Here is a 25742-nt window from a genome sequence, read left to right as displayed (position 1 = left end):
ATATACATTTAAGCAACAATGGGACATTAAAATGTAGTTCTTATTTGAAATATAGTTTAAATTTACTGTTTCCTGAGATAACATTTAAGAAATATGTTGCTTGGAGATCTGTTTGGTTTGCTTTTTCTAATGAGAAATGGTCGATGTTGCTCCATAAAAATCTAGCTCATCTCCTGTTAACCCTGAATATATAAACAAACCACAGTGTCCAGCAGAAACAATGACTCCCTGTAATAGAAGTGGAAGCTGTCATTTAACACAGTCATGCTTAATGCAGAAACAAGACCAAATAGTGGTATTTACACCGTATTCAACTTCTATAATACCTGGCAAAAATAACCAGCCTGTTCAGATTCAAAACATTAGCAAGAATGTGAAGAATAGCAAGGGAAGCTATGTAGTCTGTTTGCATAAAATAGCTACAAACAATCCAAGGACAAAACAGTCATGCTCATTTATTACCATGCTTGATGATTAATAAAACACCCTGTGTAGTCACTTACATCACAGAAGCTTGGAGAGCTTTGCAGGCACTGTTTAATTAAGAGAGAAATATTGTCAAACCCATTTTACACAGTAATTAGGGTACATGTACAGTGATCCTATTGAATTCAGTTTCAATACACAGAGACCAAGATTTGGGTTTCATGACTATAAGCTAAAAGCTGTGCTCCAGAGAGTCAAAATAGGCATCTGTGTGAGCAACCTGGTTTCCAGAAGTCCTGGGAATTTCTCAGCAATTTAATGATTTTGCTTTCTGCTCTATTGTCTTGCTTTTAAAACTATCAACAAGATACCTCCCCTTCCGTGTGTCTGCATCCCCATTTCACAGTGTAAGAAAAAGAGACATTTGGGCAAAATTGCAGACTGTGAAGTTAAAACAGAGAAAAATATTTTTATTGTATTATTACTCAAATTCAACATAATGTCACAAAAGATTGTTGAAACTAAGAGCTTAGCAGGATTAGAATAGGACAGGGAATGTGCATGGATAGCTAAGTGAGGATACAGTTACAATAATGAAGTTTAAAAATAAAGACAAATATCCTCTAGAGCTTTGAAGTAGTTACAAAACTGTCCTATTTCAAAGAAGCCAGTGTTTAACAAATGAGGGCTCTGCTGCCAGAACTGCCTGTTCTGGATCACTGGTTTGGTGCTGGAAGTGGTGGCAGGGCAGGTAGACAGCGAGGGAACCAGTCATTTGTCCCGCTCTGGGATGTCCCAGAGGAGACCTTGCTCCTACCGGCCCAAAGAGTTGTGGTTTCGGGCTGCTGGTGTGGGCAGGGGTTCCCTGGCTGACGGTGGGTAGCTCCTCATGTAAGGCAGCTTCTTCGAAGGATCTCGCTTAATTATTCTCCAATCAGGAGTAAACCCAGAAACGTGTGTGTCGAAGGTACTCCAGGCAGAATCGTCTTTTCAGGAATCTGTATGTACTCCGGCAGCTGTAACTTTTCACTGAGAAAATAAATCAAGAATTAAACCATTTTTTTACCAGTGCATCTCCTCTGTAAGAGAGATCAGTTGGCCTTAATTATAAACTGAATTACAGCTGCAGGCAATCTTGATATTTCTTTGGGAGTACAACTCATGAGAGATGTGGCACCATGCTGGATTTTTTTGGTCTGGAAGTTTGTGATTGTTTTGGACAGTCAATAACTTAAATGAAAAAGTATGGTCTTTGTCAGGCCATCGAATAAAAAATACGCTGTGATGCTATTTAACTGTTTATTTAACTGATGATCAGTTTTGGTGAGAGAAGTGAAAGGAAAGTGCTAACCTTATGCAGATGAACAAGAAAAAAAATGAAAGGGAAAGTAAGTATCAGTGAAAGATGTTTCTGGCTGCCTTTCAATTCCACATTGGGCTAATTCTACCTTCTGAAAAGAAGATAATTTCCACATTTCTGTAATTGGGAACACGTAATTGAAGTTATTTTCTCTCAGATAGAAGATTCTTCTACAACATTTGCAAATGGACAAGAAAAATGACGACATACTGAGCGCACTCTGAATGATGGTGTATTCATCATAACATCATCTTCAGATGTCCTTGCAGATTTTGCGCTGTGGTTTTTACCCATTCAGGTAAAAATTCATATGTGGATGGGGAAGGTCGATGTTGACAAGTGCACCGCAGAGCTCCCTTTTCTGGGCAGCCATTACATCAGAGCCAGCTGATTACCAGTGAGGTCTGGAGTAGAAAACACGTGCCAGAGAAGCACGGAAACAAGTATCAACATCATGTACCAAAATAATTACGCAGTGATTCCACACGACTGCTTCTTTTGACCTGGCTTTTTAGGAACTGAACTTTAATGAGGAAGATGAGCCAGATGTTGTTGCAATGCTTTGAGTGTGGCAAAAGTGATTAACTCACTTCCTTTCATTTGTAGCATGAAGATACTTTTTGTTATGGGGTTTAACCCTGGGATTGCTGGTATTTTCCTAAACATCCCATTAACTAAGCATGCAGGACAGTGTTTATTCATTAACACTTTTGCATCGGTACATGTGAGTGCAGTCATCGTACTGTTCCCTGAGGTCGCTTGGTATTTGATGGCAGTAGCAGAGGTCGGACACAGGTGCGCCTGCTCCCAAGGCATGGGCCTTCCTGCCGGCTTTTTTGCTGACCAGGGCTCTTTCCCATTCTCATGGGTCACTTTATCATCCCTGACGTTGCTGTGGTTAGCCAGAGTGGTGATCAGGGAATTCAGGAGGCCACGTTGCAATGCGGCACCGACCCCCGGCTTTGAGCCGTGTCTAGCTAAGGAAGTATGTATTTGTGTGCATTGAGGCATGGTGGAGAAAAGAGAATGCATGAAGATAACTGGTAGATTAGACAGTAAATTGGATTTCTGGACAGCCTTGATCATTGTAGAGATCAGGAGAAAATAGCGGAAGTTTAATAAACAACAACAACACAACTCTTTTCTGTAAGGAAAGCCAGAGTTGTATTTTTAACTTGACCTAACAAAGGAGGAGGAAGGAAACTGTTCTGCTGAAAAAAGCATTTCAGGCTGGACTAAGGATACACTTTTCTCTCTATGTTTGTGTGCGTGTGTGTCCCAGCGAACTCAACAGCATGTCCATATGCATGAAATGCATTTTCCTGGAGGCACATAGTCAGCATGTGCTATGTGAGGAGGACAAAGATGTGCCTAGCACTGCTTAAATGTTGGTGAAAAAGGCATTTTAGTCAAAATAAGTTAAAGCATCTCATAACATTGTGGTTGGTATTTGTTATTATTGCTTACATTGGATACTTGATAAGAAGTCTCCCTGATTTGGAAATGTGCAATGTAGATAAAACACGAGAGCAGCTTATTTATTGTGTGTACAAGGCAGCGTGGCCTCCAGACCCAGAGAGTGTCAGGCACAACTGACAATCTGCAGGATTTGGTCTTTCATTTTGAGTGGTACTGCCCAAGCCGTTACTCTGAAGCAGGCACAAGCAGGTCCCCCGGCCGGGAGGTGTAGGAAGCTGGCATGGAAGGGATTGGGGAGGGACTTGGCATACCACCTGCCCAAGGTGTCCTGCCAAAGCCCGGCTGGCGGTAGCCTGCAGATGTGGTGGCTTTGGGCCGGAGAGTGGCCAGTGTAGGTCTGCACCACTGAGTCTGGCCCCGGTGAGCTGTGTGCAAGGCTGAAGACGTGGGACTCACAGCAGCCTGGATACAGGTTTTTGTCTTTGCCTTGGAGCCCACATGTGATGATGGGCAAATTGCTTCAGGTCCGTGTATCTCACTTCTCTTTTCTGTGAACAGACAGCAGCTCGTGCCTTTTCTTTTTGTCCATTTATGTTAGAAGGCCCAAGGTTAAAAGCAGTATTTCAGATTACGTGTGAACAGAACCCAGCAGAACAGGCACGGTGCTTCCGTGCATGCATGCCACACTGGTGATTGCTAATGGGGGAAATCTAGGGATGGGGGCCATCATCAGCTTCAGGCCATACTGTTTTCCCCATGCAAAGTCTAGGGTAGGAGGCTCCGTTGATGGAGTGGCAATGGTCATTTCTTTCTGCAAGGAAACTGAAATAGGTACAATAATGGAATAATATTTTAAGAGGCTCAGTTGCCAGACTGATTTCTCAAGCTAATAAATCCTTGGCTGCACTTGCTGTGTTAAAATATATGTTCAGGTGAGATTCATGATCAGCTCTTAAGAACAAGGCAGCAAAGGGAAAAATAGGTTTTTCCAAGATTAAATGCTTTACATTTGGCACCTTTAATTGGCTTATTAATAAACCTTTTTTTTTTAGGGTTATGCTATTATTATTTCTAATGAAATAGTTGTCAACTAGCCTTCTAAAAACAGCCACGAAGCACTGGCCAAGGGCATCTAGGTGTGCTGGGTCAAGTACCTGGCTCTGAAACTCCTAGTCATGTGAGTGGCCTTATCCCCACCAAAATGATATTTCCCTCAGAGCTGGAATTTATATGACTTAGAAAGCAAATGCAAGTCCTGTGCAGCATGCAGGTCTGTCATGAAAAAATAAGCTGTGATAGCCCAAACACATCAGCGTGGTTGCATTTGTGCAATAGGTTTACTGAGCTGTGTGTGGACATCAGAATCCTGAGATGTTCAACAGCTTCCTCAGAACAGCTGCTAGGCATCTGGAAATCCTGGACAAATGCACAAAATCCTTGAATATTAGCAAGAAAAAAATCTCAGAATAGAAAAGGAAAGTATCTCTGGGAAAACCTGAATGTATGATAATGTCCAGTCTATATTCTCAGTCAAGGGGGCTGAACATACGGCAAGTAGACCTTGCACAGCCCTCCAGGGAAATTCACCCAGTCTGGGGCTTATTCCAGGTGCCCTTTCTATCAGAGGACCGTGCCACCCTTGTCCCTTGTGCACTGTTGCTACGCTGTTAGAGAGCAATGGGTGGGCAGGCAGTGGGTGCAACTGCCATATTGTGTGTGCACAGCAAATGCAGGACTTCCAGGAGTGTAGTCATCTGCTGTGCTCAGGGGTGCAGCGCCTGTGAGGTAGATCAGGTCAACAAGCAAGGGCGGTGATGGTGTACAGCTTAGCATGGGCCCTAGAAAAATAAATATGACAAGGTCAGGAACATGCAAGTATGTGGTTTCTGGGAGTGGATGATTGAAGTGTTATTTCTAAGTGCCATTCTGAGACCTTCTCTACATTGATTGATGTCTCATTTGAAATCTCCTTCTTACCTGAGGAAAAAAAAAGCATGAGAGCATTTAGTTAATGTTCTAGCAGTGCTTTAAAGCTGCTGTTCTCTGTTGAACATGACGGGCTCAATAAAGATTCATCGTGTCAGATATAGTCTCTCTAAGCCGCATAGAAGCAGCTAGTGTATTGTTTCTCCAGTGGTTTTACATTTTCTTCCCATTTTAAATAGGTATGGAGCATGGAAAAATGCTTCCTTGGTAGACTAAGGCTTATAAGTTTCATGGCTGAGGTCCAGTCCTTGATGAAGACAGCAGTTAATCAATGAAATCACTTGCTTCACTGAAATGCTGCATTTCATAAATAAGTTAGTTTTCACATGCAGGTCTTTCAAGAAAGCAGTACATGCAAGGAAAGCTGGTTTCAGCATTTTTTAATCCTCAAATGACCGAGTTTCTCATTATGGACACCAAACTTAGCTTCTTCCAAGAAACTTCTAGGCATGAGACTATTTCTGTGCTTCTCAAAATATGCAAATATGCCCATACTTCTGCCATTTTCCAGGGAGAAGACACACTGAGACAGGCTGCAAATACTGCATGCCAGCTGTTAACATATGAAGGCCAAGAGGTCTCAGTTTCTCAGCACATATTAAAGCCTTTGTATCTGTAGTGCTAAAAATCTGTGGACTCGCTCCTGCTCTTACTAATGTTAACAGCAGGATTTGTGTCAAAACAAACAAGAAGACAACATAACTATCAGCTCGGGATTATCTGTCTTTGTCCATATACTCTACCACTGTAGCAATGATTGTTCTAGCAACTTTTATATTGCGTTGTTAAGTGATGGAAGCTGTTGCCAAATCCAAACTGAAATGCTTCCAAAGCCTTCTTCAGTGTTGGAAAATGTTTGTATCAAGTTATCCTTGGAATAATTTTCTCCTTTATTTATTATTATGTGCTACCCAGTAGACACATAATTATGAGGCACAGAATACTTCTCATTCTAGGGCAATATATAGCACTTTACGGGAAGTTTTTAGGAGTCCATTTTCATTACATTAAATGAGATGTTTACTTGCGAGAATCTCCTGGGTTTTGAAAAAAGAAGACAAAAAAAGACAAAGACAGAAGTTCAATGCTGAACAGCCAATAGACCCTCTTAACTGCGGGCGAATGCTTTTATATCACATCACAAACTGTTTGTCCTTTTTCTTTCAGAGTGGATATCCAAGCTCTGGACCTGCATCAAGCACTCCTGCCTTCAGGCCTGAGGATGAGTTGGAACATCTGACCAAGAAAATGCTGTATGACATGGAGAATCCTCCCTCTGATGACTACTTTGGTGAGCCGTACTACATCACAGTGTCTGTAGCCCCTTTCTGAATTTACCAAGTTTGGTAATGGGGAGGCCTGACAGCTGAGCTGTTAATGTAGTGACATTTGTATTGATGGATTTGCTTTCCGTGCTTGGGCTGGAAGTGTAATTATCCATAGGAATTCCTCTGTAATTTCAGCATAAATCACATGCTCACTTGCTGTATGTTTGTAGTCTTTCTGGTTATAAAGTTGAATTCTTCAGCGTCTGGTTCATTTTCACACCATCCATACCCAGCTTCTAGGCTACGAGGCTGAATTCAGGTGTAGTGTGCTGTCTTGCCCACCTGCCCCATCCCTTTTCTCATTGCAGCTGCAAAAAATCTGGCAGTGTAAACGTGTTCTGCTCCCAAGGCATGGATTTCCATTGTCTGCATGCTGGCATAGATTAAAGGGAAATGTATTTTGAGTTAATCAAGTTGGTTTGACATGGAGACCTGTTAGCACAGGACTGGGTCCAGCAAGTACGGGGAAGACAAATCTGAACTGATTGGCTCATCACCATGTCATCTTTGTTGCCTGGAAAAAGATAAGCAGCTAATTTCCTTATTAAGCGGTATAGAATGGAATTATCTCAGGCATCTATAGGTGTAGAATATATATCTTGCCTTTATATAAAACACAGGAGATATGGCCTCTGCACTCTGCATTAGTCAAGAGCCTTGGGTACATTTGATGCATCATGTCTGTATGTTTAGTTTCTTACAGGCTTGAGTGATTGTGGTGTAGGGGAGCAAACTGCTGTAGTTTGTAGAGTTAAAGACTGGGCTAGGCCATTCATTTTGTGTTCTTTATCTTACTTTATTTCATAATTTCTTTAAAACTTCACTCAGATTGCCCCCTAGGTCTATTTGCAATAGCTTTTGCTTGGACCAAAAGATGCCTGGCTTAAAGAAACTTCTGTGGGTTTGTGCAATCAGAAAGCAGGTGGGACCAAGGTTTCACTAATAAACAACGATCTTGCAGTGATATGTATCTGATTACATGAGAAGGTCAAGATGTTCTCATCAAACAAACATCGCCCTTGTAGATGGGTTTGATAGAAGTCCCTATTCTCCATCAGTACCTTCTACGTCTCCACCCTCACAGCTGAAAAGTCTTCTCTATAAACATTGATAGTCATCAGAGTTGATGACTAGCACAGATCTGAGGTGTGAGCAAGGATGAGTAACTAGAGAGAGGATAACCAGAGAGCATTTTCTCTGCTGCTGTTTGACTTCATCTGTGCCCATATCCATTTCTGTTCACTTCTGATGTTTTAAAAGCAAAGCAACAGCCAAACAAACATGACATGTATTTAGCCATTAGCATGGGCAAGCAAGAAAGAGAAACTTTTTTCCCACTCCCTTCAGACAAGTGGCTGAAACCCTGAAGCATGAGATTTGATTACAGTTATTTTCTTAGTGCAGAGCTGTGAGTGGCAGGAGCTGGTTGATGGATCAAAGCCCACCCAGTTCTCCTCATAGCCCAAGAAGGTAAGCAGGTGAACAGAGAGCTTAGATATTCACAGACTGCAAGGTCAGAAGGGACTTTACCATTACACTGTGTAATATCCTACACTCAGTTTCTCCCAGAAACTTGACTGAATCATGACTTTAGAAAAAAAGAAATCTAATCTTATCTTAAAGACTTCAAGCAATGGTGAGTCAACCACCTACCCTGATAAGCTGTTCTAGTGATTAATTTTCCTCACGGCTCAGAAATTGCTTCCTGAAGTGGAGCTTTAGTTTTGTTTAGCACTTGTATTTAGGAAGCTGAAATTCTCGGGTTTTGCAGACTAATACTGTATCACTAAGATGGCTCTGTTCTGAGAATGTGGTACCTTGAAGCTTTTCCATCCAAAAGGGATGCATAGTTCAAAAGAGCTGGAACACAAAGTCTATCAATGTCAGGTCATCAATTTGGCTATCAGATGGGAGGTCAGAGCAATGTCTTAATTTAGCAGGAGACAGGAAAATGGAAAGGAGGCTCCAGAGAATTCAGAAATGTTGCCAGTGTTGTTTATATAAGTGGAGCATGATCAAAGATGGAATAGTCACGCATGATGCAAGCTGGAAGATGAAAACCAAACAACAACCCTAGTCCTACCTCAGGCAGGTGATGTTTAATTACAAGCTGCACCTGATTGATCTCCTAATTGCACTGAGTATACGCCACTGAAGATAATCTCTGAAGCGGTGTCCAGCCTTGGCATTCTTGATGTGCAGAATGGGTGTGTTGGGCTGAACTCCTCCTCAGCTCTCTAAGCATGCTGTGCCCCGTGCAGCCATTTGGGAGACATGGCCACAACTAATTACATACCTACCAAGAAAAACGTAAAACAAAACCAGCAGTTCTGGAGCACGACTGCTTTTTTATGGTTGGATAAAATGAAAGAGGTGGGCTGCCCTCATCCCCTCATCCTCCTAGGTTTGTTCAAGCCTGAGCTACTTCCAGGGAAAGATGGTCTCTGGAGTCACAGTCGATGAGGCTTTTTAATACGGCAGTGCAGGCCGGGAGTTTTGTACTAATTCTGGCTATGTCAGAGCTAAATACCCATCTATGAGCTGTCAGCCAGTGCCTTTCAGTAACTTTATGCTCATGTAGAAAGAACAAATTAAGTGTGGGAGGAAAAAAAGAGTCTTTCAACTTTGGTTAACTGTCTCAACCAATACCTCTGTCTTTGTGCTTTATTTGTTTAGCACAGTAGTGTGGATTGTACAAGATTCATATGGCACATTGATCAAATAATCAGAAAAAGGACAAATGGGCAGAGACATTGACTCTGATTTGCATTAAATATCTTCTGCCTGAGGTCTAAATGCCATGGTAATTGTAGCATACCAGATAGCTGTCAGCTAATCACTTTTATTAGTTTGAATTTAGAAAACTGGATTTCAGCGTATTAAAAGTTGGTTAAAAGCAGATAGGTTTTGAATTGAGGAATCTAATTAACCTTGCTGGAAAGCTGCAAGGCGTTATATTAAGTCATGAAAATAATTTGTTGGAATAATTACATTTGAACTGTCAGGCTGGAGAAAGGTCATTTTACTTGGCCCGTGAGCAATCTGGGATCTTTTCTGTAACCAACCTTCTGCCGTTTCACTTGCTGCATCTCTGGTTTTCAATCAAACCATCTTGATTCTGGAGTCAGCATGGGTAGAGTGGAGGCTCCGGGGCAGAGAACAGGAGTAGGAGCCACTGAGGTTGTCTCTTTGCCCTGGAACCGCCGGCTGGTACTGAGCTGAGTTCAGGAGCAGGACAGCCAGCACTTCCATCAGGTCTGTGCTTGCTACACCTCTCTTCAGCTTCCCTGAGTGGAAATTACTGAAGGTGGTTTCAGAGTTGGGGGAACTGTAGTAGCCAGTGATTGCTCATGCAAGCACACACAGCTGGCAGCACAGCATGGTTCATGCTGCGTTCCCGGGGAGCCTGGGCACAGGGTGAAAGCCAGAAGCAGCATGTTGGAGACACACTTTGGAGTGGCAATATCACAGTTTGCAGCTGTTTGTCACCTAGACTTACCACAGCGGCACAATCTAGTCACTGGGAAATCCTCTAACTGCCATTGGCAAGGCAGCGCTTAAGCATAGAAGTATCATTGCTAAGCATAATAATTAAAAAAACACTGTGAATTTTTAGTAGTTATACATGCATGCTGGACATTCCGCCTAACTTACTTTTGTTGAAAGGCCACACTGCCTATACCAAGCAACTCAATGTTTGGTGTATGTCCCCTTCTACCCTCCTATAGGTTATGGAGCAGCTTCTCTTGGGAAGTCCTTGGCAGATCAGCAAATTGAAGTCTCTTAAGTCTAAGCCACTCTTCCTTCCCTACTGCCGATTCAGTTGCTGATCTGTGGTAGTTAGCTGTCTTTAATCAAATCCCCTTTTCATTAGAAATGATTCCCAAATGTGTTAGGCGCTATGCAGTAAGGATGGCTTCTCTCTGTCAGAGTCTTCCCCGTTGATAAATGTGCTATTGCAGATAGGGATGTCTGATTTGTTGAAAAAAAAAAAAAAAAAAGATTAAAAATTTGTGGAGTGAAAATTGGGTAAGGTTGGGGGAGGAGAAATGGATATTTACAGGAGATTAGGATGAAACTATCAAAATTGTTTGTTGGCCACCATGGGAAATTGAAGCCCTTGATTTTGCATTAAGAAAAAAAAAAAAAAAACCAAAACAAAATACACACACACAAAGATCACAACTGTTCTGGACCACTGTTTCAAGTCTCATAGAAAGAAATTACTTCTGGCAGCTTATCAGTCTCTATCACCATTCAGACAGTGCTGATTAAGACTGGAAATGTGCCACCAGGGCCCCTCATCTCCTGTTGCCTTCTGGACTATGTCCCAGCTGAGTCACTCCCCACAGCAGAGGAGTTTCCCTGACTGGTGGGAAGAAACTTTTGCTGGTGTTTTACCACAAGCACTCAGAGCTACCAAAGGAACATTATCTATATGATAATGTAGAAGTCTCCTTTTGTAGTTCCAGTGTGCTGTAGGGATGCACATGGGGAGAAGAAAGATACTAAGATGGTCCTGCTGAAAAGACTCCGTTTGTGCAATAATGGGATGTTGATTTGTCTCAAAGCTGATAATTCAGGAAATGTAGTTATCTTACGTGTGTTCACTATATGCCTGGACTTGGACAGTGGGAGAGGTGGTGCAGAGACAGGCTGAGGAGCAAGGCCAACGAGCAGGATGCTTGACTTCCTTTTCTGCTTCTCACCCTGACCTCTTGTGAGACCTGTGGCAGATCAATTTTACCTTTTCAAACTTCCTTTTTTCCCCTTTCACCCTATTTGCAGGGCACTCTAATCTGTACAGCCCTTCAGGCAGGAGCTGATTAACAGCAGCAGTTGTATGAGTGTCCTCTGGAGAATCTTTCATCTCCAATGGTTCTTTGAGATGCTGTGTCACAGTTAAAACTAGAGAACACTAAGTGGCACCAATTTTGACTCTGTCAAGGCTGTGTCAACCTTTCCACTCCCTGGATTTGCATCTCCAGTAGGTTAACATTGATAACCTAAAAATCCTTCACTAGAACCAGAGACCTTGTGTCCAAACAGTGTCAAAGGTATTAGCTGATTTTACTTCTTTACAGGCAGGACATGGGTTAGCAGTTAGCAGTCCAAGTAAAATATGGGAGAGAGTGTGGTAGAGTCATGGAAGCTTCAGATGGGGAGGCACAACAGGTTGTCCAGGTATGGCATCCTTCAGTTCATGGTGTCTGTTTCCTTTGACACGGCTCTGTGCACTGAACAGTTCAAGTGTTTCTAAGCTGAATGTGTTTTGCATTGCATTTCAGTCGTTGTCAGGCATTTCCATAGCCTCTAAGAGGCTCAGGTAGCCCCTTAGTTTCATCTGAATTACCGCCAGAAAAAGAAAATGAAAGTTGTCGTATCTTGTCTGTATTCCTAAGTCTCATTAAAAGGTGCATATTACTATTCCAAGAGTGTAATTACATCACCATTTTGCCATGCACGCTGTATCATCATGCCTTTTGTTTTAAAATGGGGGGTTTGGTGCAAAATAGCATACATCCTCATCTGAACATCATCTGGGTCAGAAAATAATGGCTTAGATGTTTAACGACTGATGAGCCGACGGTCATTTTCTGTTATGTAATGGCTCACAAAAGCAGGAGGAACAGGCATATAATGGGGACCCTTTTCTCCATTGTAGTTCAAGTTACTATTTTTTATGTTCAAGCCATATCCCAGCATTTGCACACAGGCTACAAAGGCTGGGAGCAGCCATCGTTCAGGGAGGTCACAGTATGGTACCATTAACATCCAGCTGCCCTCTTGTGGCCTGCCGCAAGGGGAGTCACCCTCCCCCTGCTCCCCAGGGGCTTTAATTACCCTGGTAAATGGCTTTCAGAGCCTGTTTCTTGAGTCTCACTTCTGCCAATGCTTGCCACCCCTGTCTAGCTTGCTTTCAGGGAGTCCTGTGCCTGCCGGCATCCTTGCACAGCAGGTGCAGGTAGAGTTTGGAGAGCAAATTGGTAAGGATAGTCTCAATGCAACTTATAGGGTGAATTTTGGCCCACAGTTCCAAAGTAGGAAAGGGAGGAGGCCAGTGAGTGGTTGGAGAGTAAAATATACAATGTCTACATGCATTTGCGTCCAGCCATGAGAAAGGCAAGAAAAAACAGGGGCGCAGAGGCTGTGAGCTTGTTTAAGTTGTTTTTCACCGTTTGAAAGATTGTGTAAATAGATGAAGAAGTTTGTTTCTTCCTGCTGTTGATGTGATCTACATCCTACTCTGCAGTAATTGTGGGGGAAAATGCTTTGTGAAGATAAGCACCTAGATCTTTTTAAGCCAGGGATCTTGGTCTTCTTGAGTGCACATCTCTTAATGAAGATCAAGCAGATGTAGCAGTCAGGAATGCAGGAACGTTGCACTCTGTAAGCCCTGACCACCTGGTGCCCACGTGTGCCAGGAGGCAGAAGACTCACGTTCCCTTTTTCCTCTTCTTATGCACATAAGAGTGGATGAGACTTTGCATCATGAGTGTTTCTGAGCCACAATCTCTTCAGAGACCAGTGCTGCTTCACAGATGTAATCTAAATCTTGCATCAAAACCAAAATTACCCTTTGTTACTGCAGGTGATAAAATGCCAGCTGGAACAGGTAGCAAGCAGCATGACTTCCGTGGTGGTTTTAAGTCCCTGATTTAGCTTGAATTGCTAGCAGTCAACCTAGATATATTTTTACTTTTAAACAGAACCGATGTGGTGCAGAAGTCATTTAATGGAGAATAAGTGCAGAATACCAAGGAAGCGTTTTAGCAAAGGGATTTCCATGATCAGCTGTGTGCTGTGAAAGAAAGGTGGGTTTCGGGCCATGAGTGGATTAGGTTTGTCCCAACAGTCAGTAAATGAAAGCTGACAATTTCCTGCTGTCTTCGAAGAGGAGTGAAATGTGGTAATGAAATACCAGAGATGTGTCTTTCTAAAGTACAGCTGTATTCTGCAGGATTCTTCAGCATGTTTAAAATTACTGTATCCATGGGAAAAAATTAATCCATGAGGGTGGTAGATGTTTATTATGTTGTGATAGGGCCCTTAGTCTGCTAGGAACTGTACAAATCGGTAACAAAGCTCAACCTCTTTCTGAAAAGACTTTGAACAATGGTGAAGCTACTAGCCAAACCCCCCCAAATTAATAGACCTGCATGAAAACAAAGTAAATCCTTCTACGTTTGTTTGAGAAGCAATTCAAAGAGAATCCATGTTATTCATAATAAACTTACATTCCCAAAGTAAACTTTCTATGGACTGAAATGGCTGAAGAAATGATAATGAGCCATCAGATCCTTGGCTGCAGGTCATTAGTCCGTAGCTAACTCAGGTCATTAAGAAGCGAAAGTGTGACCTACCTTATGGCTGTTTCCTGTCCCACATGAAATGAGTTGGCTGGTCTCAGGGGGGTTCTCTGTGGGTACGTCATCACCTCACTAAAAACCATAAATTGTGGTACCTGTAGGACCCCTGGCTGGGAATCTCCTGAAGGAGGCCAGGAGCTGAAGACAGTCTAGGGGCAGACGGGATGGAGAAGTTTTGTTCTTCCTCCCTCCTGTTAGATCTATTTTATGGAGACAAGTGAAACCAGGAGTTTCCATCCAGGATTTCATAAGCACTAAATTCTCACACACAGGTATTTTAAGAGGGGGTGCATGTATGTATGTCTATGAATGAGTGAGAATGTTTTTCTGAATTGTAGTTTTACAGAAATTATTTTTATTTCATATAGAGCTTTAGAATGTTTTAAGCCTCAAGACATTGTTTTTTTGGATCATAACTTATGGCTAAGTTGTGGAGAGAGATGCAGGCAAGCAGTTTTGGAGGTGGAGTTAGAAACCACACTTCCAGCTGTGCAGTCCTGGACAAATCTTTGTCCCAGTAACATGAAAACAGTTTAATTTCTCTTTGTTTTGAGTTAGTTATGCACATGACTTGGCATACATGAACTCTTTTTTTGCTTTTTAAAACTGAAAACAGCTCACCTATTGTTTGAGCAACAAGTTCTAAATTGGGAGTTGCTTCCGTGTTATATTATGGCTTATTTGTACTGCCGTAACATCTAAGGCCTGCTAGCAAGACTGTGGTCTTGCTGCACTATGTGCAAATTAAACATGAAGTAGGAACCAGTATGCATCCCTCAGAGCTCCCAAACTGAAAATATGGCAAGGACCAGGAAATTATTATTGTCCTTAATTTACAAAAGAGGGGCTGACTGGCAAAATTGAGATGACTCACCCAGAGTCATGCAGAGAATGAGTAGCAAAATGGGAATTGAGCCTAGAGTTCCTTCAAGTCCCGTGCCTTACGCACAGCTGTGGCCACACTCCTTATTTTATGTGAAACTCAACAAAATGGACTTGTGAGCCTTGTCTGATGAGAAATCACAACCAGTCTGAAGGCTTTTCCCAGCATTTAGATTACAAGCCCTATTTTCCAGGGTTAATAACATGGCTGTGAAAATAAGAAAGCGGGGGGGAAAGCGCTCCGCGATCACACTTGGTAATTTTAACTCCTGTTAATATAATGTACCCATTAATACTACCACACTTCAGCATTTAGATAGTTCAAGGCTATTAGGAAGATTAATAAGTCACCATAGTAATCTGTTACTTTTCAGTCTAGCAATCACTGTTCCACAGGGCAGGGGGGGGGCATGGTGCAACATTTGTTATTTCTTCTTCTGGTGGCATTTGCCTCATGCTGGGTTTTTTTTGATACGGCGTTTCTCTCTTGCCAGTAACTTTTGGGGGTATTTTGAGCATCGTTTGAAGTTTAGCTGGGGGGAAGGGCCAGATTTTATCTGAGAGTGAAATGTGGTAAAAAAAGAATTAAATGAGGCTGTCTCATTTGCTGAGTGTTCTCCTCCAGCCTGCTCTCTTTTGATGGAAACGCATCAAAACTGTTTGGTTTTTTCTTTTCTTTATTTTTTTTTTAAGGAATTGCTTTGACTCAGATTGTGTGAGATGAATCATAACCCACTTTCTCAACTGAGATGTGCAAAAATAAAAAAAAAATTCCAGCTCTGCTGTCAATGTCAGCGTAATCAATACAGAGTGTTTCTTGGTGGTGCAAAGAGGTAGGGGAGGATTAAAAGACTGAAAAGAATCCAAAGTAGCCAAACTTTCTTTCTGCTTTTAGTGAGCTGCACTGTTTTCACATCTGCAAATGCACCTCACTGTTCATCATCTCATCTTGGACATGAGCACAGTTTTCATGTCTTTCGCTACAACCCAAGGTCACAACCAGTGCTCAAAAGTCAGGAGGCTGTCATCCCAAACTGGCAGGCAGATCACGAGAAGCCAGCCCTGGCAGACATTTGGGATGCTACCAGCAGCTAAGAGTAAACCTGTTTCAGCTTGTGAAACTTGCTGTTAAGATGTCACCTGCCTGGCCTGTGCCAGCACAGATTTTGTCAGCTGATTAGCAGAGAGTGACAAAGTGCTGTGCCTGTCCCGTGGCCCTGCCTGAACCAGCCCCATTGAGGGAAATGGAAAACTTCAATAGCAATAGGACCACTGTGGGTGCAAACTGGAGACAGGAGACCACATCTGATACCTCATTACCTGCTTTCATTTATGAACTTGCTTATTTGCATTTTTTTCTTTTTTTTTTCTTGTGTGTCTGCCAAGGCATACACAGAGATGTAGAAATAGTTACCTCTCATAGTGTGAGCTAAGAGGGAGAGCTTAACCCCTGAAAAACTATGTTCACAGCACCAGGGGCAGAAGGGGACACCACAATACGTGTGTGGGCTTTAATAGTTGACAAAATTAATCTACACATTGAGCACAGTCATTCAGTAAAACAACCTGGCAATGACAGACACCTTTGTAGAGAATTTAGAGGTGTGGGTACAGCCGTGTTCCAAAGCTACTATCCACAACTAAAGACAGGCAGGTGGACTTCAAATGTGAATTATTTTCTCTCACAGATCCTTCCAAATTACTGTCCCAGCCATGCTACGCTATTTGTTTAAACTGTGAATCAGGCCATATTCAGTTAGCAGCAGTGTTCAACTTTAATATACAATTTCCGCAACAAATTCTGATTCCAGACAATATCTTGAGAGGTTAATAACTTACTATCTACTGTGTTCTGATTCTGCCTGTGCTGTCAGGGGCAGACCAGGCAGATGATGTGCAGTGTTTTGTGTGAGGGCGGGTTGGAAGTAGGGAAAGTTTTGTGGGGGTTTTGCTTGGTTTTGTTGTCATTTAAAATTACACTCTGAAAAAAACCCCAGCTTTTAAAATGCCACTATTTCCACATTATCTGCTTGCCCTGAAAGGCAAGTAAAGCTGCTGGCTTCCAAAAAACCTGCAGAAATCTTGAAGTCTTTTACCTTAACTTTTCTCTTGTGTTGATGAATGGCTGGGACACAACAACACTGACTTTTCACCTTTTCTTAATGCAGGGATTGTTTGTGATCACATGAGCTAATGAATTGTGTTTGGCTGAGCTTTCCTGGAGGAAGACATTCATTTGGAAGGGACTCTAATGTGGGTCATTTATGCTGTGCAGAGACTGTCATGTGCTGTCAGCTCTTCTGGACAGGAAAGTCCTAGCAGTCATAACTGCCAGTGCAGAGCTAATTCCGGTCATGTGTTCTTGGTGTCATCTCCACGAGCTGGGCAGCTGCTTCTCATTTCTGTCCCATGGTTGAAATTAGCCAGAATCCTAAAATACATATAGATAGATGTGTATATATATGCACATATATATATAATGCAGGATGCTATATGGACCCTAGATTCTTTCCCATTCTTCATCCAGCATCTCACATCAACTGATACAGCTTTCGATGCCTACATGGTCTTGTGAAGTGTGATTATCTTCAACACTGGCAAATCTGATGTCTGTTTCCTAAACACGGGAGGAAGAAAGGTGTGGAGGGAGGACAGGACTGGGGAGGGTGTGGCTATAATAATAGTGAAAGTTTGAGTGGTTCATTTGTAAATATTCTATCATTTATCTGTGTATATCTAAAACCAGGGGCGGCTTCTAAGGATAAGATGGCAAAGCACAGGCTTCAGCGTACCGTGCTTGTGTAATTCATTAGGCCACTACTGATGCTGAAACAACCATAACCTCCTGTTCTATGTACACTCAATTTCCAGGCAAGGCAACAGGAAGAGGAGGGGAGTGAAAAAGGGAGGTTGCTTATGGTCAGAATTATTTCCACCTTTTTTTCACAGGCATAATTCAGAAGGTGAAGAAAGGGGAGCATGTGCGCTGCAGATGTGCACAGCTGGTGCCTTGCCATCTCTATGGCATCCCTCCTTCAGAAGGGTGGCTGAGGAGAGCCAGAAGGGCTGTCTCAGTTATGTGGTCAGTCTCTTCCTGCACTGCTGTCTCTGTATGGAGTGAGGAATGGAAACTGCTCTGTTTGCTCATGCAGGAGAGAGACACATACTTGCAGTTGTGGAGGGCTTTGGTGAAAGACTGCGCAGATAACACAAGTGTCAGGAACCTCAGCAGGAGGGTCAGAGACAGGAGGCATCTGAAAAGAGGCCACCCCCAAGCTCAGGGCAGAGGGAATTGCTATTCTGGGGTTGCAGCTCTGTGCCCTGCACTAGCCCTTGTCATGCTAAGTTAATGAGTAAAGGACTTTGTTCGTAAAGCCCATTGATAGAAGTGTGGCTTAGTCTTCTAAACAAAAACAATACTTGATAGAAAGCCAATCAGTCCTGGGATCTTGGTGGTTTTTCTGTTATTTCTTTGCTCTGATTATAGCAGGGCATTGGTTGAGCCATAACTGAGTTGTTTCAGGTCTTTCAGACTCTGTTTCCTTCTGGTTTGTACAATTGCAAGGTGTTCACACACAGTCTCACTGCATATTGCCCTTTACAGAACTTTCTTTCATTTAAGAGGGAAGAGAAGAAGGCTGACCTATGGCCTTGAGTCTCTTGTAAATGACCAAACTCTGAGACTATGAATAACAGCTGTTACGCAGCAAGTAGGAATGGTGCGCATCCAGCAAATGTCTGATTACAAGACCTGTTCTGGCCTATGAAAATTGCAGCTGTTCAAAAGAACAAGTAGCATTTTACAGGATGATGGGTCTAATCGTGATGCATAGTGTCACATCTCAATAGGTGTGTGTAGAATAGAAGGTGTTTAAACTGACATCAGCTCGACTAGAGGTCTGGCTGACTAAATATAACCTACACTTTTGGGAGATCAGTGTGAGCAGTGGCTTCGTGCTTGTGATCTGGGGACAAGGGAGAACAAAACAATATGCAGCAGAAATAACAACATAAAATGAGATCTTCTTATTGTTTTCCCTGGGCAAGCGTTTTACTAATTTTGTGTCCCTATTAGCCAGGTGTGTCCCATGGTGACCCTTAATATCTCAGACAGGGCTCATCTGCAGGAACAGAAGTTCCTAAGTCTAATTTAGTCTGTGGTTTCCAAAATGCCAGTCTATCTCTTTTTTGTTATGAAGAGGTTGCTTTGACTTTCTTGTGAAGCAGTACTGGAATTCAAACTTTTGGCAGGTATTCTAATGTTTGGACATGGATCTAAAGCTTAACTCAAATGCTTGTGGAGTCGTCTGGTCTAGAACATGGGCTGGAGACTTCCCAGGAGCTGCATAATATGTGTATTTCACAGGTCCTCATCTCTGCAGAGGCTGCAAAGGGGAAGCTTAGAACAGTGCAAAACAATGAAAGATATTTCCAAAATGTTTTAAGTCTCAATATTTGCACTGGGTCTCATGTTGCTGTAATTCTCTGTTTTGGATGCTCACTTCTGCAAGTTGTAGCTTTTCACTGGGACGAAAATCTCCCACACAGTTTCCTATGCTGGGGTGTGAATAATAGCTTCCCCGATCTACCCATCGCATCTGACTCTGTCAACATAACAAAGTTGCATCATTTTAGGTTCAAATGGAAACCAACTGTCTTAAACTAGCAGTGGCTTTCTGGGATTGGTCATATAAATTCAAAAGTATCTGAAGTTGACTAAATTTACATCAGTTAAAATCAGGCTTGGGATAAACTGAAATGAGTGTCTCTACATGTACCTCAGATCTAAATTTGGAGGTCTAGTGGGTTTCAAATGATTCCGTTATCACATGTAAACAAGTCCATCATTTTTCCCTACTGTCATACCAAAGTGCTTAATGAGGATTAAGTATACTTGCTATCTTCACAGTGAACTCCCATCTATGTAGGAAACCAGTAAAGAGCACCCTGAAAGTTCAGAGCACAATGATTTGCCAACTTTCTTCATATGGAGGTTGCCGTCATTGGTTCGGGATGTTCCGGAGGTTATTTCTTACTGAGTTTTTGGCAAACATTTACAATCCCTGACGATGATAGCATTTTCTAATGCCCGCTCAAGAACATTGGACTGGCAGGACTCATCATGACCTCTGGATATCGGATCGGTCCTTTTGGATTGGTTCAGCCCTGCCACAAGGAGGGAAAGCTTTTGGGGTTTCAGTTTCTGTTGGCGCAAAATTCTCAGGTCAAGAATTGTGTGAATAATTCAGGAGACAGTGATTGGTGCCCTTTGCCCGGAAGCCAATGTAGAAAGATCCTTCTGTCTTAGAAATGTGATGAATGATACTTTGGGTGTGCCTTTGTAGATGCTGATAACATCAGAGCCTCCTTATGGAGGACTTCAGGTTTAATGTCAGGACAATTTGTGTCATGATAAATATGGCTCAAAACACAAAATTCCCATATCTCTTACTGTAAGTCAACAGGCCCTAGAGTCTAAGCCACCACCTCAGACAGAGTAGTTAGGGACACTGAAGAGTTTGGCTTTATGATGTGAGGTTTTTTTTAACTGCTTATTTTTTTAAACCTTGCTAATTATGAATCAAAAGCTGTAGGATGTGTGAGAGTGACACATGCAGTTGTGCAGATGGGTTTTCCACATACTTTCTTTAAATAAAATAATATTTTTTATAAATATGTATCTCATATTTTACACTAATTCACTTCTAGTGGAGGTCAAGCAAGAAAACTTTTGTCTCTGTTTCCATCAAGCTCTGAGGATGTGACAATCAGGTGAGAATAATGACCTATGGACACTTAATACCATACTGTTCCATCACACACTCCAGATACACAGCATGTGCCACGGGGACGTCGTTTTGGAAGTAGTTTAGAGAGTTATCAGTATTACTTTCCATGTACCCCAGCCAGTAAGAGCAAGTCCCATGACCCAAAGGATGAGCAGAATTGTAATTAATGCATAATTAGACAAGTATAATTAATATGGTGTCACCAACATCAGATGTTATTTTAAAAGGACTTTTGCTCTCAATACCAATGTCACATTTTAAGGTTGTGATGTGTGGTCATCCTGAGTAGAAACAAATGTTGCATATCCCCTCCAGAATGGGAATGCCTCTCTATCCCAGGTTGTAGAGCTCCTGTTACTTGTCCAAGAGATTAAACAAATATTGGACCTTGCACCTGGTTGGAAAAGTCCCAGAGTTCAGGGCAAAGAAGGAAACCTCTGTCCAGTAGGTTGCTTTAATGAGAAAAAAACAGAGGGAGTTGATTCCAGCTGCTGAGAAATTTGGAGTGATGGAATTCAGTGCAAGGGATGGTGGATGGTCAGTGTACAGGTGAGGTGGTTTCCAGCGCCTGATGGATGTGATTTATGGCAGGGCTGCTGTCAACATGCAAACAGCGCTTGTTTCAAAACAGCAAGGAAACTTTGGGCCGGTGCCGGATTGTGAAAGGCATGGTTTTCAAAAGACCTTAAATAAATGAGGTGTTGGTTGAAATTTGGTGGGCCATCTTCTAATGCAGTCAGACACCTTTGAAAAACCCAGGCCTCAAAGCTGTTGGGGCTATGAGAGCAGCCATTTGTTCAGAACTGTACTTTTTCTGGGATATAGCCTTTCTCCACCTTTGTGGTGGTGTTCTTTTCCTTTTTTTTTTTTTTTTTTTTTCACTTTTGGCAGGGGGAAGACAGGTTCCCTCCCTGTTTCTTGGTTTTTGTCAGTCATTTTTCCCCAGGCAGGCATGCGGGAGGCATACCAGGTTGGTAGGCCAGAGCCATTGGCACAGGAAGCATCTCTGATTCAAAACTTCACCATTACTCAGGTATTTTCACCTTCTCTGCTGAACAGAGTGTTTGGTAAAAATCACTTCATGCCACCACCCTCCCAGTGATGCAGCAAGGCAGGGACAAGCTGCCAAGTACCAGCTGGAGCACACCCAGGCTATGGGCGAGTGAATAGAGTCATTCATGCCCAGCAGTGGATGTGATTTTTGGCTGGGCTTGAGTCTGGTGAACATACTGATGGCGCCTGTCCTAGGCTTGTGAAATGGGTTGGCTGGGCTGGGGGGCAGAAGTGGTTTGAAGTGCCCTTGCACAACATGGAAGCAGTTGGAGGTGAAGTGTTTGGGAAAGGGGACATTGTTTGCTCTGGTTTTGTTCAGCACCTAACACCACAGGGCCTTGACCCATTGCTTGTTCACCTTAGGACTGCTTTCATGCTGAAAGTGGCAAACCTAACTGTAGTCCTTTGGGAACACAATAAAAGACAACTGATTTTTTGACCTAGACGTAAATGCTGCTATCTATATCAGTGTGAGTCTTAGCTGGTCACTTCTGACTGCACCCTCAGTTCAGCTCTTAAGAAAGCAAGAGCAAAGGAGAATTTGATCTACATGTAAGGCATACTTGCCCTGAGCAGCAGCATGAGCCTGTGGGCAGCTGGTCACTGGTCCTCCCCACCTGGAGGAGTGGGTGGGAGAAGATGCATGAACCGTTGCACAAAGAACACCAAGCATCTGAAGAGGAGACCAGCTTGTCTGGCTCCAGACTTGCTCTGTTTTGCAACCACCTCTTATGTATGAGGTTGGGTGCAGCAGCCCCTGAAACTACCCTCCACTGCTCTACCAGCAAGTCTAATCTCCTGAGTCCGTGGGTGAGCAGGTTGGGACAGCATGCTCGGAAAGACACCTGTGAGGGGACACAGATGGGCCAGGGAGAGCTGCCTCCACCTAGCCATTGGCTGGGGCTTCTGCCGCTGGCCCTCCCAGTAATTGCAAGGTATTTTTTTTTTGTAGCTTTCCAAAAGAGGATCCTGAAATCTGGTGCGGCGTTGGAGCTAGCCCAGTGGGCCAGGGGATCACCCAGGAAATCCCGCCCCCCCCCGCCCATTGCCCCCTGATGAGAGGAGGAGGAGGAGTGATTTCTGCCTCCTATCCTGCCTTCCTTTCCCTGCAGGAGATTCACACAAGCGTGGTTGCTCAACGTGTGTGCTGTCATGTATTTGGTACTTGCACTGTCCAGGGTTTATCATGCAATGTGGCTTTACAAGTGTGAGTGCAAAGGGACCTGCCTCAGTGGTTGTTGCTGTTGGGATTACCAGAACTGCCAAAATTTGTCTGATCCACAGCTCTGCCAGCAAGTTTCCCTCACTAAGGCCCTTCCCAGGAGGAGCAAAACCCCACATTATCAGCTTTGGGATTAGTTGCCCAGAGAGAGGTTTCCTGCCTGGCCCACTAGGACTTAGTTAATACCCTTACCTTCACTGGGGTTTTAGTGAAGAGCAGCTGAGGTTGTTCCCTGGGTGCCACATAATGGTAAGGTCTCACTAAAAAATAGGATTCTGATGTTAGTGGTGTGTTCCAAGGAGAAGGGTCATCTTTGTTTTAAAACCTCTTATTTTCCTATGAAAGTAAAAGAAGAGCTTGCTCACCTTTTGAAAGGATGGAAAACTCCCACTTTCTCACAGCCTTTACAATTTTTACCCCATTTTTATTTGGGGAAAAAAGGAGGGGTTTATGTCTCTTGCATTTTTAACTTCCTATATGTGATCAGTTTCCCCTGAAGGAGAGGTGTGATAGCACAGGGTGGTAGGGGACTTTTGTGAAAGTAGGAATTTTTGAATTATTTTTTTTTTTTAACAAATTAAATGATTGCATTCCTTACTTAGGTAAGCATTTGTTGGTTGGGGTTTTTGGTGCAAATCAAAGCTTTGAAAGTCTTGTCCCCAAACACAAACATCTTTTTAGTAAAAAAAAAAAAAAAAAAAAAAAAAAAAAAGACTACTTCTTTCCATCCAGCTCTACACTTAAAACTTCTTTATCATATCCATGACTAGCATTAAGCCCAGGCTGGGAGCAGTAGTGAAGAGAAGCAGGTAGCAAGGAGTGCGCAGGAAGCAGCATGGGACATGGCACCGTTTGTGGGGCTGGAGAGGCAGGGGCTGGAGGAAGAACTGCTGTTGCTTCCAGAGACAATATCCCGTGCCCTGGCTGAGAGCGCCTGGCAAAGCTGCACAGACAACTCACTCCTCTGTTTCCCAAGCTGGGGCTCTTCAGTGGACATACAACTGTCATCTCTGTCATCTGGCAACTTTAATCAACATTAAAGGAAACATTTATAAAGGAAATGCAGTACATTTTACTCTCTCCCTTGCATTTCCTTGATCAATCAGCAAAGAGAGGAATGTTTCCTCTCGCACTTTTTTCCACCCCCATTCTTTTGTCTCCAGATGTTACTGAGGCTCTATTTCAACCCCTTTGCACATGGTAAGACATGTGCCAAAAAGTTGACACAATGTAACAAAAAACAACCAAAAAAAAATCAGCATGCTGCAAAAAAAAGTGTCTGGGACCTTAAATATTGTAGAGCATCACTGACCCCCTCTGGGCTGGGACACTCACTGCAAATCACGCAAGTTGGGGGCTCATCGGTGTGTTGGACACACGGTCAGATCAACATTTGCCTACACTGCAAGGTGCCTTGCCTGGGGAGGTGAGGCACGGGCAACGTTGCTTTGGATCCATACAACTGGTGTAGATGAAACCAAGCCTATATGTGTTCTTTATGTCCATCATGGGTAGAATAAAAAGGCTTTGGCTTAGATTACTGTGAGGGACATTTTGGTTGCATTGGAAAGGAAGGCTTGCTAGTGATAAGGTTAGGTACTCTGAAATTTTTCCCCATGTTGTTGGTTAAATCTCCATTGCTGGAGGATCTTAGGAACAGGTTAAACAAGTATCTGTGAGGAATGTTGTAGAGAGAGTTGATCCTGTCTTTGGGGCAGTAAGGTAGTTTCCATGACCTCTCAAGATCCTGTTCAACTTGAATTTTTATAGCTTTGTGGAAAAATCAGGAACGCTCCTCTCCAAACCTTTATTTTGTGCCAGTGATGCACTGTGGGTGCAATAATTTAGGAAGGTACCTCTACCACATTGGTAAGCACTTGTCATAATCTGCTTTATATCAGAAACAAGCTGAATTGTCTCTTGTGTCCCGGAGAGTTAAGGAGAGGGCAATGTAGATGCATAAGGGACAGGGACCATCAGCACGTGGATATTGAAGGAAACCCAGGCATTTCTTCCTCTCTTATTAAACAGATGACAGTAGCAGAGGCACAAACTTTGTGCTCAATTGCTACATGCCTCAGCCAGCCTGCCAGAGAGAGATGATGTGGCCTGCACAGGGAACTTATTCCTCCTGCTGGGGAGCGGATTCCAGTGGGACTGGCGCTGGAAGCTCCGTCTGAAATGGAGTTTTTGTGCTGCAAGCCTGTCTCACCATCAAGCCTTTTCAGAGATGGTCTTGTGGTTAAAGAGACTAGACTGGGATTGAGAAGATGCAGTTTCTGTTCCTGGCTCCATCACAAACTCCTTGTGTGACCCTTGGAAAGTTATTTAACCTGTGTGGGTCTCAAGTTCCTCACCTGCAGGTTGGGTATGCTAGCAGCCCTCTGCTTTCCCAGGGTGTTGGAAAGATTCACCATGAGGGCCAGTGACTGGCTGGGATAGTAACTTTGTGATGAGCAGCATGGAGAAGGATTTGAAAAGGTACAGTAAAGTATTAGCAACATAGCCTGCACAGTTGCAGTGCATTTGCTGTGTGGAGTGGAATGAGACCTCTGGGGTGTACTGAGAATGTGTCAGGTTTGCAGCCAAGTAAAGTGAGAATATGAAGTTGTATTGTGGTTGGAGGAAAGGGATGCAAACAACACGAGAGTGCAGCTACTGCTGGACAAGCACGGTACAAATGACGAGGAGGTCACTGCAGGGACCTGTACATCTGGAGTACAAGTGCGATGCAGTTAAAGCAGAATAACCAGGACACTAATGAAATCATGGCCTTGGATTTAATTTATGAAGTGTTACAGGCACATGTTGCAGCATGAAGCTCTGTTTACTGTGAAAGATTGTGTTTTCTGACGTCTGCTGAAGAAGAGGGAATTAAGATTGATCTGTCTCATGTCCGAAGGCTGT

The 25742-nt window shown here is 43.1% G+C and overlaps 1 protein-coding gene across 1 annotated transcript in view; it reads left to right on the top strand.

Moving 5' to 3' along the window:
• LPP (LIM domain containing preferred translocation partner in lipoma) overlaps positions 1-25742 on the top strand; it is a 355264-nt gene that overhangs the window by 261259 nt on the left and 68263 nt on the right. The window contains 1 exon segment of the mRNA XM_055816821.1: positions 6359-6482. Coding sequence (XP_055672796.1) covers positions 6359-6482 — 124 coding nt within the window.

This window comes from Falco peregrinus, chromosome 12 (assembly GCF_023634155.1).
Source record: "Falco peregrinus isolate bFalPer1 chromosome 12, bFalPer1.pri, whole genome shotgun sequence".
Taxonomy (NCBI): domain Eukaryota; kingdom Metazoa; phylum Chordata; class Aves; order Falconiformes; family Falconidae; genus Falco; species Falco peregrinus.
This window is presented reverse-complemented; position numbering and strand designations above follow the sequence as displayed.